Source organism: Sturnus vulgaris, chromosome 7, assembly GCF_052056855.1.
Source record: "Sturnus vulgaris isolate bStuVul1 chromosome 7, bStuVul1.hap1, whole genome shotgun sequence".
NCBI lineage: Eukaryota > Metazoa > Chordata > Aves > Passeriformes > Sturnidae > Sturnus > Sturnus vulgaris.
This window is the reverse complement of record NC_142249.1, coordinates 23,560,523-23,576,489: the sequence shown is the minus strand read 5'-3', so window position 1 is coordinate 23,576,489 and position 15,967 is coordinate 23,560,523. Positions and strand designations below refer to the sequence as shown.

Below are 15,967 nucleotides of genomic sequence, written 5' to 3'. Positions count from 1 at the left end.
AATAAGCTAGGAACACTTTCATGAGGCTTTCATCTACGTCCACTGGATTTACCTTTATTTCTAAGTATTCTAAATTACTGATAATTTGCAACTATTATTACTTTTTATTTTTAAGGGCAATTGAAATTGATTCCTTCCCCAGCCACAGTACTTAAGAACCACAGTACTTAACAGGTCTTTCTGCCTCTCTTTGTATCAGAGATTATACGTGCACTAAACGACATTATGCACTACATAATAATTTATGCATGTTTATACATTTCACAGCCAAATAAGTGACAGTCCAGCTCTGTATAAAGATGTAGATTTAGTCATTGGATTAGAGAAAAGAATCCTTTAAAATATTACAAGAAGAATAGCACAACTCAATACAACTGAGCAGTTATAAGTGGTTTTAATGATTTTTCACCTTTTGGATACGATAATCCTCAAAGTAGCATTCAAAAATATAGTGCAAAATATTTATTCATTTTATTTACAAATAAAATGTGCAGTTCAGCTTCTTATCCTTGCCACAGTAAATATCATTCATTTATGTGAAGAACAGAAATTATGAGAAACATTTATAGAGAAAAAAATTTTTAACCTCAGAACAAAGATCTTCCTTCAGTTATATTTTTGTAGGAGTTACACAATATTTTTAAAACTGTCTTCGGTTGAAAAGAAAAGTCCAAGACAACACTAAAGAATTACATTGGAAACAATGGTTTATCAAAACCATTAAGTTAATTTTGCTGTGACAATCACAAAGCAAAGTTCTTATCTACACAGAATATAAATTTATTTAATTTTTTTGCAGCTTAAACAGAATCTTTACAATGTAATGATTTTTTTCTCCCCTTTTTGCTATACAAATTTAGGGGAAAAAGTATAATAGTATCTTCCTTTCCCTTTGATGAAACAACAATGCTTTGGTTAAAGAGCAATCCGTGCACAATAGTGTTTTAACTTGCAAGGCAGTACTCCTTTGTTAAGTTGATAGAATTCCACTAGCTGGATGAGATCAGTAAATCTGGTATGACCATCATCAAGGGTATAGAATAGCTTCCCATCATCTTCCAACTGTAAAAACGGAAAAACAAGATTCAATAAAATCCTCTTTTGCTATGGCATTTCCTTCTGACTGCAATACTTGTTTGAGAAGTGTTCTTACACACCAATATATTCATAATCTTGCAACTACTGTGAGCAGAAGAAATACAGTGATCATTTACACAAAAAAACAAAAACAAAACCAGAAAAACAAACAGAACAAACAAACAAACAAACAAAAAAAAAAAAAAAACACCAAAGAACAACCCAATAGGAAAACAATGTATTATTTGACTTCAAGCACACACCTAAAAGGAAATACTCTTTCTGCATTAACAATACTACTTCATGCCTTAGCTTTGGAATGATAACTGGGGTTAATACCAACCCTGAGCTCTTACAGAGCAATATGAAGCAACCAAGCTTGAAGTTACTCATAGATTTCAACCTCTGCTCCATTCACTTCCGTGATTTTCTACCACTTTTGTGTGATGAGGCTACACACCAGTGCAGTGGTGTGCTGGGTAGTATTAGCTACACAAGACACTACCCCTCACAAGAGTTACATGCTTGCTCTAGTAGCTCTTTGTTGTAGCAGGAAGAATTGCTGCAGCTCCAAACGTATTAGCAGAGACACAGAAGAGAAAGAAGAAACTTCAACAGATACCTTGAAAGATTCCTTTTGACTTCTAGATGCTTAAAAATTTGCAATCACTATTTCCCTCTTCTAAGTTACTGAATGTTAGCTCTTGCACAATTTGTTTTGCACTGCTGACTATATAATTTCTTGATTTAGTTCCTCTACTGCTGATATGTCTAATATCAAGAGGATTGGTGAAATAGTGACTAATTGGTATTCATGTAAATATAGGATGAAAAAATCGATTCTAACTATTTTTAAAAAGAAAAGGGGAAAAAAAGATACTTTATGAGACTGAAAGAGTAGTGAACAGAGAATCCTGAAGTAGGGCTAGCACAGAGTAGCAGATGGTGTGGTAGGGAAAGATGCAACTACCTTACTTGAATACAGAGGAAGAAAGAAGATATAATTAGCTGTCTTACCTGTAATTAAGATGTTTTGCCTGAAGCAGCTGTTGAACTGCTTATGACTCCTGGTTACTCTACCCCTTTCTACCATTACTGGAAGTAGTTTGTAATTTCTTTTTCTCAGACTTTGGTCAAACCAGGTCAAACACTGCTAGTTAAGGAATTACCAGTGTGAGAATGTGTAAATTCCTGTGCTCCAGCCAAGAACCTGAAAACGGATTATCATTCATTGGACTTTTTAATGCACGTAATTCTCCTGCCAACACAATGCAGACAAGGAGAGCTAACAATCCAAAAGTCTGTTCTCCTCCTAACAAGTTAATTCCAAACCTTGAAATGAATACCAGACAGATTGCTAATTCTAAAGCTATCAATATTTTGCAAAGTAAAAATTCATATCAAAGTCCTGTTGCCCAAGAACATAGCATCTTCTGCAAGCTAAGAAGGCTGTGACAAGAAAATATTTATTAGAAAAAAGACAGTTAGAGAATTCTGTATCAACTCTTCATCTTTCATATGGATGAAATTTCAGGATAGAATATATTGAAGTGGACTTGCATCAGCTCAGAGTATAAAAATACCTTTGAAAAATACCTTTAAACTAACAAGCTCTCCAATTTTCACAGTACAGGATCCCAAATGGATTCCAGAGGTTTCCTTCTGAAATTTTCACAATCAATTCCCTACTACCCACCTGCAATACCTGTTGCACAGGTTGCCAATGTTAACACATTGGCACCTTTTTACGTGGGGGAGGCGTGAACTAGCAGGCTGTGTGCCCTATCTAAAAGGAGACATTTTTAAGTGCAGCATAATCTGAAGCAACCTAAAATTCAAGAGAAAAATAATTCATTTAGAGATTGAATTGTTTTTACCTTGTGAAAAGGCTTTGTATATGGCATTTATTTGTTTACATTTAGTAAGAAACTTTGCCTTTACAATGGCTGGAAACAGGCAAGAGTTTCAAATTCAGTAGAATTTGAAATTCCAAGAGGTAACCTTGATCATCAACTAATAAGCTATGAATTTACAACAGTAATACAAAATGCCTTGTTTTTAGAAAATGATCACTTCATTTAGATCAGCAGCAACTGGAACCAAAACCCTTCCTCCCTTAAACAACAATTTTCTGAAATCTTTAAAGAGCACTGTTCTAGCAAAAACAGAGCACATTTAAGTCAGGGTATTGAGAATGGAATGAGGGTACTGAATGCAACCAGAAACTGACAGAAAGGAACTGAAATATGCCAGTATTTGGGGGAGAGCTTCCATGCTGAGACACTCTCTGTGGATTAAATTCTTCTCATCACAATTTTTTCTTCTGGTTACTAGCATAGGAAAAATTGCTTTACTTAAAAAACAATTCAAAAACATTTCCTTCAAGTCAAGTTTTGCAATGAAGTGGTACAGGTCTTCTCGATGAACAACACAGAAAATGTGACCCAAGTCTGTAGACAATTATATCAAGACTAAGAATTCCTGGTTCTTCCAAAGATCCCACAACAGAAGAGCGTGGTTTTAGCACAGTCTTTTGAAGGGAAGAAGAGAATAATCCATCTCAGAGGAAACTGAAGATAACTGAAGTCTCCTGCGCTTAGAGAAGAGAGGGTCTGTTTCCTGACAGGGAAAGCAAAAGGGCTCTCTTAAATTTGATAGTTAAAGGACATCCCAATGAAGTAGAATCATACACTCTTTGTACAGAGTTCAGGTTTTCTAAACCACACAACAGTTACACCAAAGTAAATACTAGAAGTGACTACAGTCAATGAATGCACAGAGATCTTACACCTGGGATTCTTATCAAGGATTATATGTTGATGATCACATGAGATCCAGAGCATAACTATCACTTTTGGATGAAGGAATCCTCCATATTCCGTACTTAAACACAACAAAATCCTGGACAATTCTTATAGCTAATCTGATCGATTTTTTTCCTCCTCTCAAATAATGCTTCAGTTTTATTCTACATGAACTTTTGTTAGTGGAGGGTATCAGCTACAAGCCCTAGGTAAGGCATACAGAAATTTGGTGAATGATCAGAGAGAATCAACATATCAAAGACCAAAAAAAAATAGTGCCACTTGACTAACTTCTACTGAGAAACAGCAGAATCTGCTAGAAACTTCAGCAGGAAGATACATGGAGGCTAGAGTATAACGTGTCTGGAAGAAAGGTTCTTGTAAAGAGAGATAAAAAAGTTCTGCGTCTGCTCAATTCTGTCAAGTATCTGTGGCCAAAACACAAAATGCTCAAGTATTTCTCACCTCATGAGAAGCAGCATGTAAAGAAACCCACATAAACCACCTCACAAGAGAGTGGAAGCAATGGGGATGGCTAACCATTCTGGACAGTGTGTTCAATGAAAACTAACAGAAATATTATTTCAGCTTAGTAACTTTCAGCTTACCTATAAAGCAGCTGGACTAAATAATGATTTTTTTTTTGCTCCCCTGAAGAAGACGCATACATGAATATATAGCAGTAACAAGAGAGGTCAATAAAATGTATTTGACTACAGATATTGAAACTATCCTGAACAGAACACTCAGTGAGATATGGACACATGATGGAGGCAGTCCAAAAGAGAAGACTTAAGAAACTGTGTACATACGGAAAAGTAAAAGGAAACATGAACTCTATTAATACATTATTTTCATGCCATCAGGGATTGCTTCTATTCCAGTTGAAATAGATTTGTTTAGTTTTTCAATAAATTTTTTAGGATTTCATAATCCTTGTCACGCTTTAGAATAAATCAAACTGCAAATCTCAAAAACATTCAACTCTACTAAAGAATACTAATTATATGTAGTGATACAGGTATGATATTTACATCTTCCATAAAACGGCAAAAGAAAAAGAATCCATCAATATTCTATCACAGTTATTCAATTATTTGGTTTTATAACTCTATATATAAATTGAAAAAACTTACTTACTGGTACAATTTGAAAATGTTTTATTTTTAATCCATGACTCAGTGACAATACAAATGTTTTGGGGTTACTTTGGCTATCACGTACCAGGAATACCCTAGAAGAGATGAAAAATTTCAAAGTAAGATAATCTGAAATACTTTTATAAACATCCAGTTAAAATTGTTCTAAATTCATTACAGCAAGTATTAGTGAAAAGCATAAATAATATCATTTATGTAAGTTAGGCTTTTAATCAGTATTTCTCTGCAAATGTGTCACTGGGAATACTTTCTCTTAAATTCTTCTTCACCTTGTCTATTATGTGAAAAACATGCATTCTCAGAATAAATGACACTGTAGGCGTTAGTTTTTACACTGCATAGAATTACAATACATTTCTTCAGACAGAAAAGCACCCTCAAAGTTTGTGCTTTGAAATTTTTTCTTTGTACTCTGACTAGAGAAAACTTGAATTTTCTAAATCACAAGAATTATAAGGAAAATTCAAAAGGTTAAACAGGAATTTTACAGAAAAGGTAATGCAAGGCACAACAGAATGTTTTTCACATCTGGCCAATCCTCATAAATGCACTCTCATTTCTGCACAGCAGCAAAATTCCCAACAAGAAAGAGCTACACTCTGCTTGCTTTATGGAATCATTATTCAAATCATGACACTCGGAATGGCCAAAAGGGCCACTGCAACTAATTTAACTTATTCCAGCCAGAACATGGACAAACATAACTTTGCCATAGTCCTGGTAGAATAATTTGGTCCAGGCAAAGGAAGATTACCAACATGAGATAGTTTTCACCGAATCACCTGGTTTGGAGTATTGGCAGAGAGTAGTTTGGGGGACAGGGAAGAACCTGATAGATAGCTTTGGAGTGGAGAGAGTCTGAACTGCTTGTACTGTACAGGTGTGGGACAGATACAGCTGACCAATGTACCAAAGGAGGGAAATGGAGGGACAGCCACTGGCAAGCATGCTCCTCTTTCAGGACAGAAAAGAAATGGGCAAAATGGATTTGCATCTTCCAATCAAGTGAGCATTAGTGACCACCTACTCATAATTGTTTGCCCCACTGCACACAGAAATGAGAGCCCAGCTACTACATAAAAAGAAAGAATTTCAACGGAGAAAAAATAAAAAGAAAAAAAAAAGCAAGGCAAAGGTTTGCAGTGGATTTTCACTGACTTCTGGCATGGATTCCAAGTACTAATATCATTCTCCACGTTTTTAAGAGTTCTGTTTTTACACAGTAAGAAAATATCTGGAATTAATAAATTTGGAGTCCATAATCATGACCATTTCTGTCCAAATCCCTGTGCAGTGTACTTCGGAGCCCTGTTACTAAGGCGCTCCTCCCGAGGGCGGCTGCCGGCTCCGCTCTCGGCAGGGACAGGGACAGGGACAGGGACAGGGACAGGGACAGGGACAGGGACAGGGACGGGCGCCGGCAGCACGGGCTCCGCTCAGAGCGGCTCGCTCCCACCACCTAGCGGGCTCACCCTGCCCGGGACGCGAAGGAGACAGCTCACAGCCCGCAGCACACACCCTGCGTACTGACTTCCATATTTTATGTATTTGTCATTAATGGCTGGCACTTCATTTCATTCAGAAAAATTGCACTGTAAGAATCCACTTTGCAGATATCCAAAATGAGGTCTCTACACCCAATTACTAGGATCCATATTAAATGATACACAATGTAATCACTTTGATTGGGATTTAAGTCCCCATTCATCAGTTCTTTTAAAGTACATTTTCTTACTTTTTTCCTCGTTTTATCACAAATATAAGAAACACTTCTTCTTCTTCTTCTTCAGATAAAAATATCTTTATTGTTTTCTAACATAATTACAATAGACCTACTTTAGTTGTCAAAGAACCTTTAAAAACTTTATTATGAAAAAAGGGTTGTAATTCACAGAATCTCAGAAATGTTGGCTGGAAGGAGCTTTTTAGACATGCTGAATTACTCCATTCAACTTCTCCCCCATGAACTACTCTGAATGAGTTGGACCTTTCCATGGGCCTTTTGGTAATGCTCTTATCCCTTTCATCAACCAGATGCTGATGATTTTGTAATCCTGTCAACCGTTTATCACTGGAAAGTCTTCAAACATACTTTAGGGGGTAAAATACAACATCTACAATATTACCAAGAGAATTTTTTAAAGAAAGGTAGTTTAACACCAGATCCAAAAACTTTCTTCCTTCATAGCATGCCTCAAGATTGCTGCTGTCCCTAATTGTTATTGAGTTATCCAAATACTGTAACTACTATAGTTAGTTTATATAATTGCCTCCTTGTCTTCTAAAAGCCATCATGAATAACACATTTGTTGGTTCATACAACATTACAGAGGTCCTACTCCCTTGTCATATATGCCTGAGAACTCCTTGCTCGGGATCACCTTAAAAGGATCAATATGGATTATTTTCGCTGCACTCACTCCCAGACTCCAAAGTAAAGTCTTATTTTTCCCATTAAAAATGGCTGCATTCCTGGTTAATACAGAATTAACCAGAATAATTCATGCTTTTAGCTCATCAAAATGATGTCACATGATGTCATGTGTTCATTACTTCACTGTATCTCCTGAATATGGATCTGACAGCATATCAACACTCCTACTATCAGTGTTGAATTAATGCTCGGCAGTCCACACAAATGTATCATCGTCCTCAAAATCCCACTGCACAGCCATGAATGGCTCCAAGAATAAAACATAAACCACACTCTATTAAACCAATGCTAGTATTCACTTTCTCACTTCAGTGTGTGTGTAAGAAATACGCCAGAAGATGCATCAGGCCTAGAATGACATCCTGCTCAGAAATGTATGTTGGATTCATCCCCATGTCCTGTCCCACTCTTCTAACAAATGCAAAAATAAATGCAGAGCACAAAATCAGTTTCAAGATGATAAGCCAGGCTTAAAAACAAGACCCTAGAAATTTTTAAAAAATTAAAAATATGAAAGTGGAAGTCCAATTAACCATCTCTGTGCTGATTATGACTGGGTTTGTCTCCCTTTCCTCCCCTTTTTTTTTTCCTGGAGCTCTTCCTGTAGATGTAGAAAACAATACTACAACATACTTCATCTAAAGCTGAAGGAATTTAACCAGCAATCTGATGTTCCAGGTACCTAACTGGAAACAGACTCAAAGAAACTGAGATTTTAATGGAATTACTCATTGAATGAAGAAGGTTCAAGTTTACATTTAGTACAAGACTAAGAATATAGATGCAGGAATGAAAATCAGGACGATTTGAACATAAAATACCTACTTGCTTTGCAATTTTTAAATTAATATTTAAATTAAATATTTTAAAAATTAAAGTTTTATCCTAACATTTATTGTTTACTATTGTTTTCAGGCTTTCTTTCACTCTTTCAACACTAATAGAGATACAAACGACAGTGGTGCCAAGGCTGACAGATCCCAGAGAATCCTGTGCAAAGGCACAGCTCTAGTGCTTGGCTCTGAACAGACAGAAGTAATGGGTCAGTGACAGAATCAAAGTCTTAGATCACCACTTCACTGTTTCCAAATGATATAAAATAGGAACCAACTGATCCCCAGATAGCCTTATATAAAAGAATTTTTATTCCTATTAGGTAAGTGCAAACTACTTCCTCCACCTCCCCCCAGTAAGAGGCACAGTTGGCCAGAAACATTGTCTCCAAGAAGCTAAGTAAAGAATTAACTTACCCATCTACAAGTCCATGCTGCAAAATAAGTCTCTGAGCCTCTTCTCTAGAGATTTTATGATGAAACCATGACTGAGATCTGTGTATAGCTGCAGAAATAAAGATCAGTGAAAAAACATTTTCCCTTCATTGAAAGAACCAGTTATTGCATTTCTCTGGCAAGGAATTAACTCACACATACCCATGTTAGCCACGGCAACAGGACTACCATGTGAGTTGAGTCGGAGACACCCTCTCCTCTGTATGAGAGAGAAGCAAAAACATGACTTCAAAGCTCTTTTGTTAAAAAATAAAAAATAAAAAAACCAAAAAACAAATAAACCAACCCTAACCAAACCAAACAAAAAAACCTAAAAACAAAAAAAACCCCAAACAACAACAACAAAACCAACAAAAAACAAACAAAAAAACCCCTCCACACACACAAAAAAAGCAACTCCACCAAACCAGCAAATATTATTCTGATAAAGGTGTTTATACCCGCCATGCTAATCCTTCTTCAACTGCAACTGAAAGGGCTTCTGTTGGATTTTCTATAATTCTGCTTCTGTGTCCTGAGAAATCCATTGCTACTAAAGAATTTTCTGAAATACTTCTCTGCAACAAAGAAAAATAAATTTAGTCTGCTCACTTTTTACAAGATTCATCATTTAGAAGTGAGCTTCTGAGAAAACATTATGTTTTTTAAATGATATTTCAAGTATTGGCAGTGTTTCCCATCAGAGCCAAACTCATTTTACCCTAGGGAGCATTTGTAATTCCAGTATGCTGCTGCAAAGCTGAATTTTACAGTCTGGCAGGACAGACCATCTTTTTGCATTACTGCAATGGATGACAAATACATCACTTCACCATAAACTGTATTTTTATTTTTAACTATAACTAGCCCTTTCCATGTCAAAACAAGTCAGGAAACTGTTATTAAGACGTCCAAGCAACAGGGGAAAAACGGTAAAATACAAAAATATTCTACATAATGATCAAAATAAAAAATATTCAAAATATTTCTTAGAAATATGTCAGATTTATATGTTTGCTATACAAATTTCCATTCAGTTTACCATATTTAAGCATTGAAAACAGCAATTTCTATGGAGTATAACTTCTATTTTAATACATCCCTTCTAACTCTAATCACAGACTGAATAACTGCAGCATCTGTTACAAAAAAATGCTTGTGTTTCTTTTCTCTCAGTGAAGATCAAATTTGTAACAACTGAATAAGAACACTGAGGTTTGACAAAACAGTCCTAAAAAAAATCCCCAAAATGTTTCTCAGAAATCAAGGTTTACAAAAACAGGTTTTATAAGAATTGTGATGGCTCAAATGTTGGCAGGCACTGGGATATCTAATAAATAAAAGAGCATTCTAGTACTGTGTAAGTTAAAGCAACATCTGGACACAAGAGGCTCAGATTTCTATAGGGTTATCAAAGCTTCCCAGTCCAAAACCAGAGCAGTTCTGGTGTTTGTTTGGTTGTTTTTTTTGTTTTGTTTTTTTTTTTTTTGCTTGGTTATATGCATGAATATAAGTAGAAATGGAAGACGGCAATTCTGTAGTTCACTGTAATTCTTGACACTGCAGACTAAGTTCTATCTGAGTAACTGCAAATCTGTAAAAAACATTGCAAAGGTAAAAAAACAAGGGAAAATTAAGATAAAATTTTTGCCTCTAGAACTCTTTGTAGCTGACATAACTGAGAAATTAAGGAATGTGAAATGTGAAAAGTGGCTTCCTTATTAAGTATATTCATTAGAGTGTGCACTTAATCCCCAGATTATTCAATTTGCTGTTTAATTCATGAATTATACACAAGTAGAAAACAGTGCCTTTGTTAGCAGTGGGTAGAGATTCTGCCTGTTAGAAGCTATGGGAGCTAAAATGCACAACAGTGAAAGAAGAGAGAATGAGTAATGGTTCCCTGATCCATCATAAGAGCAGCAGCTGGCTATTGCAGTAGCTTCACATAACACAAACCAAGACATGGGCAGTGTATTAAGCACATGCTTAATAAGCCATGCTTATTAGCAAGATCACTGAAAACTACTTTTGTGAATACCTGTGATAGCAAATGCATTTCTTAAGCATTTTATCAGCAAGAACTATAATAAAAGCTAAAAAAAAACCACCATAAAATCATTATCACAAATCTCAGCAACAAGTAATTTTTACCCAATTTAGCCAACAAAAAACACAAAAGGGATATAAATCATCCATGAAAAAGTCTGAAATTAAATTACTCATAAAGAGCTGGGATAACATAAGATATTAAGAAATGGACAACCTCATCCAATCCTAACTACCTGACTGAGAAGATAGATACAATATCTAGTATAGGCTGTTTTTTCTCCAAAACAGGGCAGACCATCTGCCAAATTATGGTCTTCCTCTGAAGTCCAGTCAGTATTGCACCAGCTGAAATTAATCTCAATTATTTATTTTTTTATTTAAATTAAAAGAGGAAGAATACCGAAAAGGATTTGTTATAATATTCTTATTCATCAGCATGTGTAACCTTGAACACGTTGCTTCTCTTTTAATGCATTTATAGTTCTGCTGCTTTGTTTTCAAAATCTTCTTTCCATTCAACAGTAATCAGCCAATGAACTCCCAAAATACTGAAGATGTTGCAAAGGGAAAAGTCTTTTATCCCCTTTATTCTAAGTAAGGAAATTAACTAATTAGCTGTCTAGTCAACCCTGGCAGCCCTAAATATTTCGGCAAGCGTTCGCACATGCAGGGTTTGGAAGGAGCAGGTCAGTAGGGTAACTGACACAAGTTACTTGAAAAGAGCACAATGGCAGAAACACGTATTTATTCATGGAGCTACTGTGGGACATACCATAGGTGTTATATTCAAAGGGCTGCAGCCACTTCTACCTTGATATGGTTGCATGTAATTCTGATACAGCTGCATCCCATACTAAAACCAGAAAATAACATGGTTAGCATTTTAAATTATAAACCTAAGCCAAGTAAGGTTTTTTTCCCCAGATGAAAAAGAGAGCATACGCTTTTCTTTACCATTAAAAACCAGGGACAAAAGCTGTTAGGCTAACGAAATGTACATCATCATTGTTGCTGCTGCCTTTATAAATGTACACTTTGCATTAAATACTACCCATTTAACATGCCAACTCGCCTGTTCCTATTTTGTCACAAACAGTCACATTTTAAAAACATTAAAGTTCCCTTCTTGTGTATTCTTCTTGTTTTGTTCAACATTACTCAGCAACCTCACTGAATTCAACAAGGTTACACAGAAACTCATACTTAATGTTAATGAGGCATCATTCCATCCCTTACAATGATTCTAGGATTTGATCTCTCTCTTCTTGTTGGGATGAAAAAAAAAAGCTTTCAAAATACAAAATTGATACTGTTATTGCATGGGAACCTAAAATCATGTTACCTCTCTACTCACAGCATCAAAATATCACATAGCACACTTAAGCAAGAAGTTAACTCCACACAGAAAAATTACCTTGAGTAACCTAATTGCTGTCATCCAACAGGTCCTACTTTGTTCATCATCTGCACAGAGCTGTTTCAGGTCTCTGGTTCCTCCTGATTTGTTAGGCTAGAAGGCCACAGCACATTTTTTTAGCATTAAAGCATATCTTGAAGATAAAACCTGTTGAAATAAAAGCCACTAATTCTCCTATTTTATAACAGACAGCTGAGTATTGCTTTCAAAGCCTTAAAGAAATTTAAGCTTACCTAAAGACTCTGGCTTGCTTTAATATGTATCAGAATAATAAGCTTGTACCTTAAAGCAGAATCCATAGTTTGTTGGTGCTCCAGAAATCTTTTTGCCTGTTAAAGACATGTACATATCACTATTGCTGAATTCACAGAAAAACTGCAGATGCCTTGGCTCCTAAAAAGAAAAGTAATGTAATACAGTTAGACTACTTTTAGCTAGCCTCTCCAGATAAGAAACTTGGAAGAGTACAGTAGTTATCCTGTTCCAAAACACAGACTTACAAACTTCAGTTTTAACCATGACATCATGAAATCTAAAAAGAGGCAACTCAATATACATTTCATAATGCAAAGGAAAAAAAAAAATCATATCAGTTAGAGTTTATTCTTCTAGAGAGGGAAAAAAGCCCAGAGTACAAGTACAAGTTACATAATTTCTGAGAAAACTTCTACTAGATTCAAGCAATAGTAAAATTAGAGTAGGAGGCAAGTTTTGAGAGCAGTATGCATTTCAAACATCAAAAAAAATAAATTTTCATAAACTGAAAAAAAACATACTGTTATAATTATTGCCCAGTACCATTTCTAACCATTATCTCTACTGCTAAGGTTAATTATGTCAAGGAAGCAAACAAAATAAATTTGCTAAAGGCTATAAACCAGCTCAATGAAAAGTTTGGAAGGTAATTACAGAAAATCCAAAACATGAATAAACATTGGTTTGAGTAGTTTATGTAAAAGGTTTCTCAACTCCAATGCTTAATATGATAAGGCTTAAAGAAACAACATCAAAATTTGAACTAGTAAAATTAAAGACTTTCCAGTGACAAACTTTGAGAATTCCTGAAGTTCTCCTGTACAAATTCTTACTTTATATAATTAATTACTATATCCACTTTTCAGAACATCTACTTATACTTCAGAAATTTAACAGTATTTGAAAATTCATTCTAACAGGGTATTCTGAGAAATATCAACCAGAATGAAGCAAATTTATCAGGGAAAAAGAAACTGCAGTTTCAAAGACAACACCTTGCCAGTTTTGTATCTCCATATCTCTCTAGATTTTGCCTATAATAATTAGATTTATTTTTTCATTTTTTATAAGTTTAATTACTTGGTTATAAATTTGGGTTATTATTACAACAAATGATAAATACATACATATTTGCTCTGACTTCACACTTCTTGCTCTCTCTCTTTTTTTTTCCTCCCTTACCTTAGATGTACCTTTAGTGGAAAAATAAAGGCCAGATCTTCTCAAAAGAAAGTACAATTTTTTCCATGATTTTTTCCCCTGCTCCTTTGCATGCAAATAACCATGAATCTCAGGATATGTGCTGGAGCTAAGGAACATCTGAAAGAAATTATCAGACATGCATTTTTCTTTTCCTCTGAAACCAGCTTTGTGTTTCATTAACATATACAGGACTAAGGAGAATAACTCCTAAATACACTATCACACCACAATGATCCAGTTGTGATTGCATCTAATCCCATTAACAGTACCTTTGATTTAAGGCATGTCAGAATGTTACACAACTCCAAGGTATGCTAAGCAAGTTACATATTTATATGGAACCATATGGTTTGAAATGAGAGCATTACTTCTGCAGTATGTGAACTTCTGCAACGAAGCCAGTGTAAGAAGTACTGATCCCATGCCTCAGATCCTATTTATATAAAACTGCTAATCAGTGCTAACAACAGAAGAAAAAAATTATGTCCCTCCCCTCACCCACCATGTTAAAAACCAGAGAAATTAACTGACCTGAGTTAAAACTGATTCAGCAAACAGCTCTGAATGACAAAACCATGCAGGTCAGGCAGATATTAGCATTTTCAAAAGGAGAGAATAAAGGTCTCTGCACCTGAAAGGTGCTTAAGGAGGAGCTTTAGTTGAACAAAAACCAGAGAGACTGGGCCAGTCCCCAAGACAGCTCCTGCCTCTACTCAGGATATTCAGTGACTTCTCTTCAGCCATTTCATCAGACATTGTCAAGAGTGCAACACAGCTCTTATCTTGCTGAGGCTTAGACACTTCTACTCAGTCTGCAAACGTACCCACTAAAAGTGAGCAGCCATGTTAACTTCACCATAATTCCATGCATACAATTTTATCACTCTTCTTCCAATAACACTACTCAGAACTATAACTCTAAACATACTAATACAGAATCTTCTATTTCCATATATTCCACAGAATCTATTATCACTGAGGTCTTCAAGAAACCTTGCCCCAGGACTGATCTATGGTATCATAAATTCTGTCAAGGCTTATATAGAGGTATGGCACGAAGGATTTTCTGGTTGATATCTGTAGTTTTCATTGCTGAATTTTCCTCCTACCCACTTCTCTTTCCAGAAAATCTTATTTGAGGAGTGAAAAAACTGATTACAAGGCAAGAGATGGACTGGTTACTACTGGGCTCCAGCAGAATGAAAAAGTGAGCGTGATTTTGGAAGCATACCAAGTTCTCTGGCCACTAAATAATACAGTTCAACCAAGATGTACAAGGTTTCTTTAACTTTCATTATTTTCCTGCCTTGCAGTGAGATGCATGACTGCACCAGCTGCAGACCAACCTGAGCTGGTGTGAATGCAGTAACACGAGCAGGGCTCCACTGGCCAGAGGAGTGCCCCAGTCCACCACCAGGACTGCATTATGAGCAGCTTCACAGCTATTCACCTGAACAGTTCCATTACAGTAAGCCTAGGTACATCTATCTACATGTGCTGCTGGCACACAGCTGTGTGCAAATGCAGTTTAAGCTATTTTAGCCACACTGAAGCAGACGGGTAGATCTTGATACGTGTCCCGGCTGCTAATCTTCCCTTTTGCCACGTACTAACAGGTTCACTGGTGGGAAATATACAGGCTGAACTGAAAAAGTATAAAATCCATAAACAAAGTCAAATGCAAGCCTTAGGAAAATATAAACGAGTCAATGTATGAAAAAACAAAAGAGCATCTTTTTAGGCTTTAATGTCTCTGCTGAAACTAAAAGGAGTGGTTGGCTTCCTGCCTGCACAAGTGTCTTCCCTAGGATTTCTGCCATAAGAGCTTCAAACCAGAAATTCTGTCATGAAAAACACTTCTCTTACTCAGCAGACCAAAGTGGAGGAGCAATACAATGCTAAGCTTCGACAGTCACTGTTGTACCCATGCTATCAATTAAAATAAAGTAGCAGTAATGCTAGGAAAAAGGCAATCTTAAATCCATCTTTTCTTTTCTAAGACAGCTGAGGACTGTGTGAAAAAATAGAACATGAACAAGCTGTAGTAAAAACCCTTAACTGTCAGAAGGATGAGCAGTAAAAATATTTCAGAGTGAGAACTGAATGTCTGTAATAAATGCCAAAAATGAATGATAGTAGAAAAGAAAATTTCCTTGGGTTGTTTTTTGTTTCAGGTTGTTTTTTGTTGGGGTTTTTTTGTTGCTCTTTTGTCGTGTTGGGTTTTTTTTAATGGAGGTACATACAAGTTTGTTATAGGAGGGAACAGATCTATGTTCATGAAGATAAAAATAAGAAAA

The 15,967-nt window shown here is 35.8% G+C and overlaps 1 protein-coding gene across 2 annotated transcripts in view; it reads right to left on the bottom strand.

Annotated features, from left to right (window-relative positions):
* Positions 1–375: 375 nt before the first annotated feature.
* GRB14 (growth factor receptor bound protein 14) overlaps positions 376–15,967 on the bottom strand; it is a 58,725-nt gene continuing 43,133 nt past the window's right edge. For both annotated transcript variants that reach the window (XM_088168136.1, XM_014880895.2), the window contains 9 exons: positions 13,650–13,787; positions 12,495–12,605; positions 12,210–12,305; positions 11,568–11,648; positions 9,205–9,321; positions 8,906–8,963; positions 8,726–8,813; positions 5,022–5,115; positions 376–1,062 (listed from right to left, as the gene is read on the bottom strand). In XM_088168136.1, coding sequence (XP_088024262.1) covers positions 916–1,062; positions 5,022–5,115; positions 8,726–8,813; positions 8,906–8,963; positions 9,205–9,321; positions 11,568–11,648; positions 12,210–12,305; positions 12,495–12,605; positions 13,650–13,787 — 930 coding nt within the window. In that variant the 3' untranslated portion in view covers positions 376–915. The remainder of the gene's footprint in view (positions 1,063–5,021; positions 5,116–8,725; positions 8,814–8,905; positions 8,964–9,204; positions 9,322–11,567; positions 11,649–12,209; positions 12,306–12,494; positions 12,606–13,649; positions 13,788–15,967) is intronic.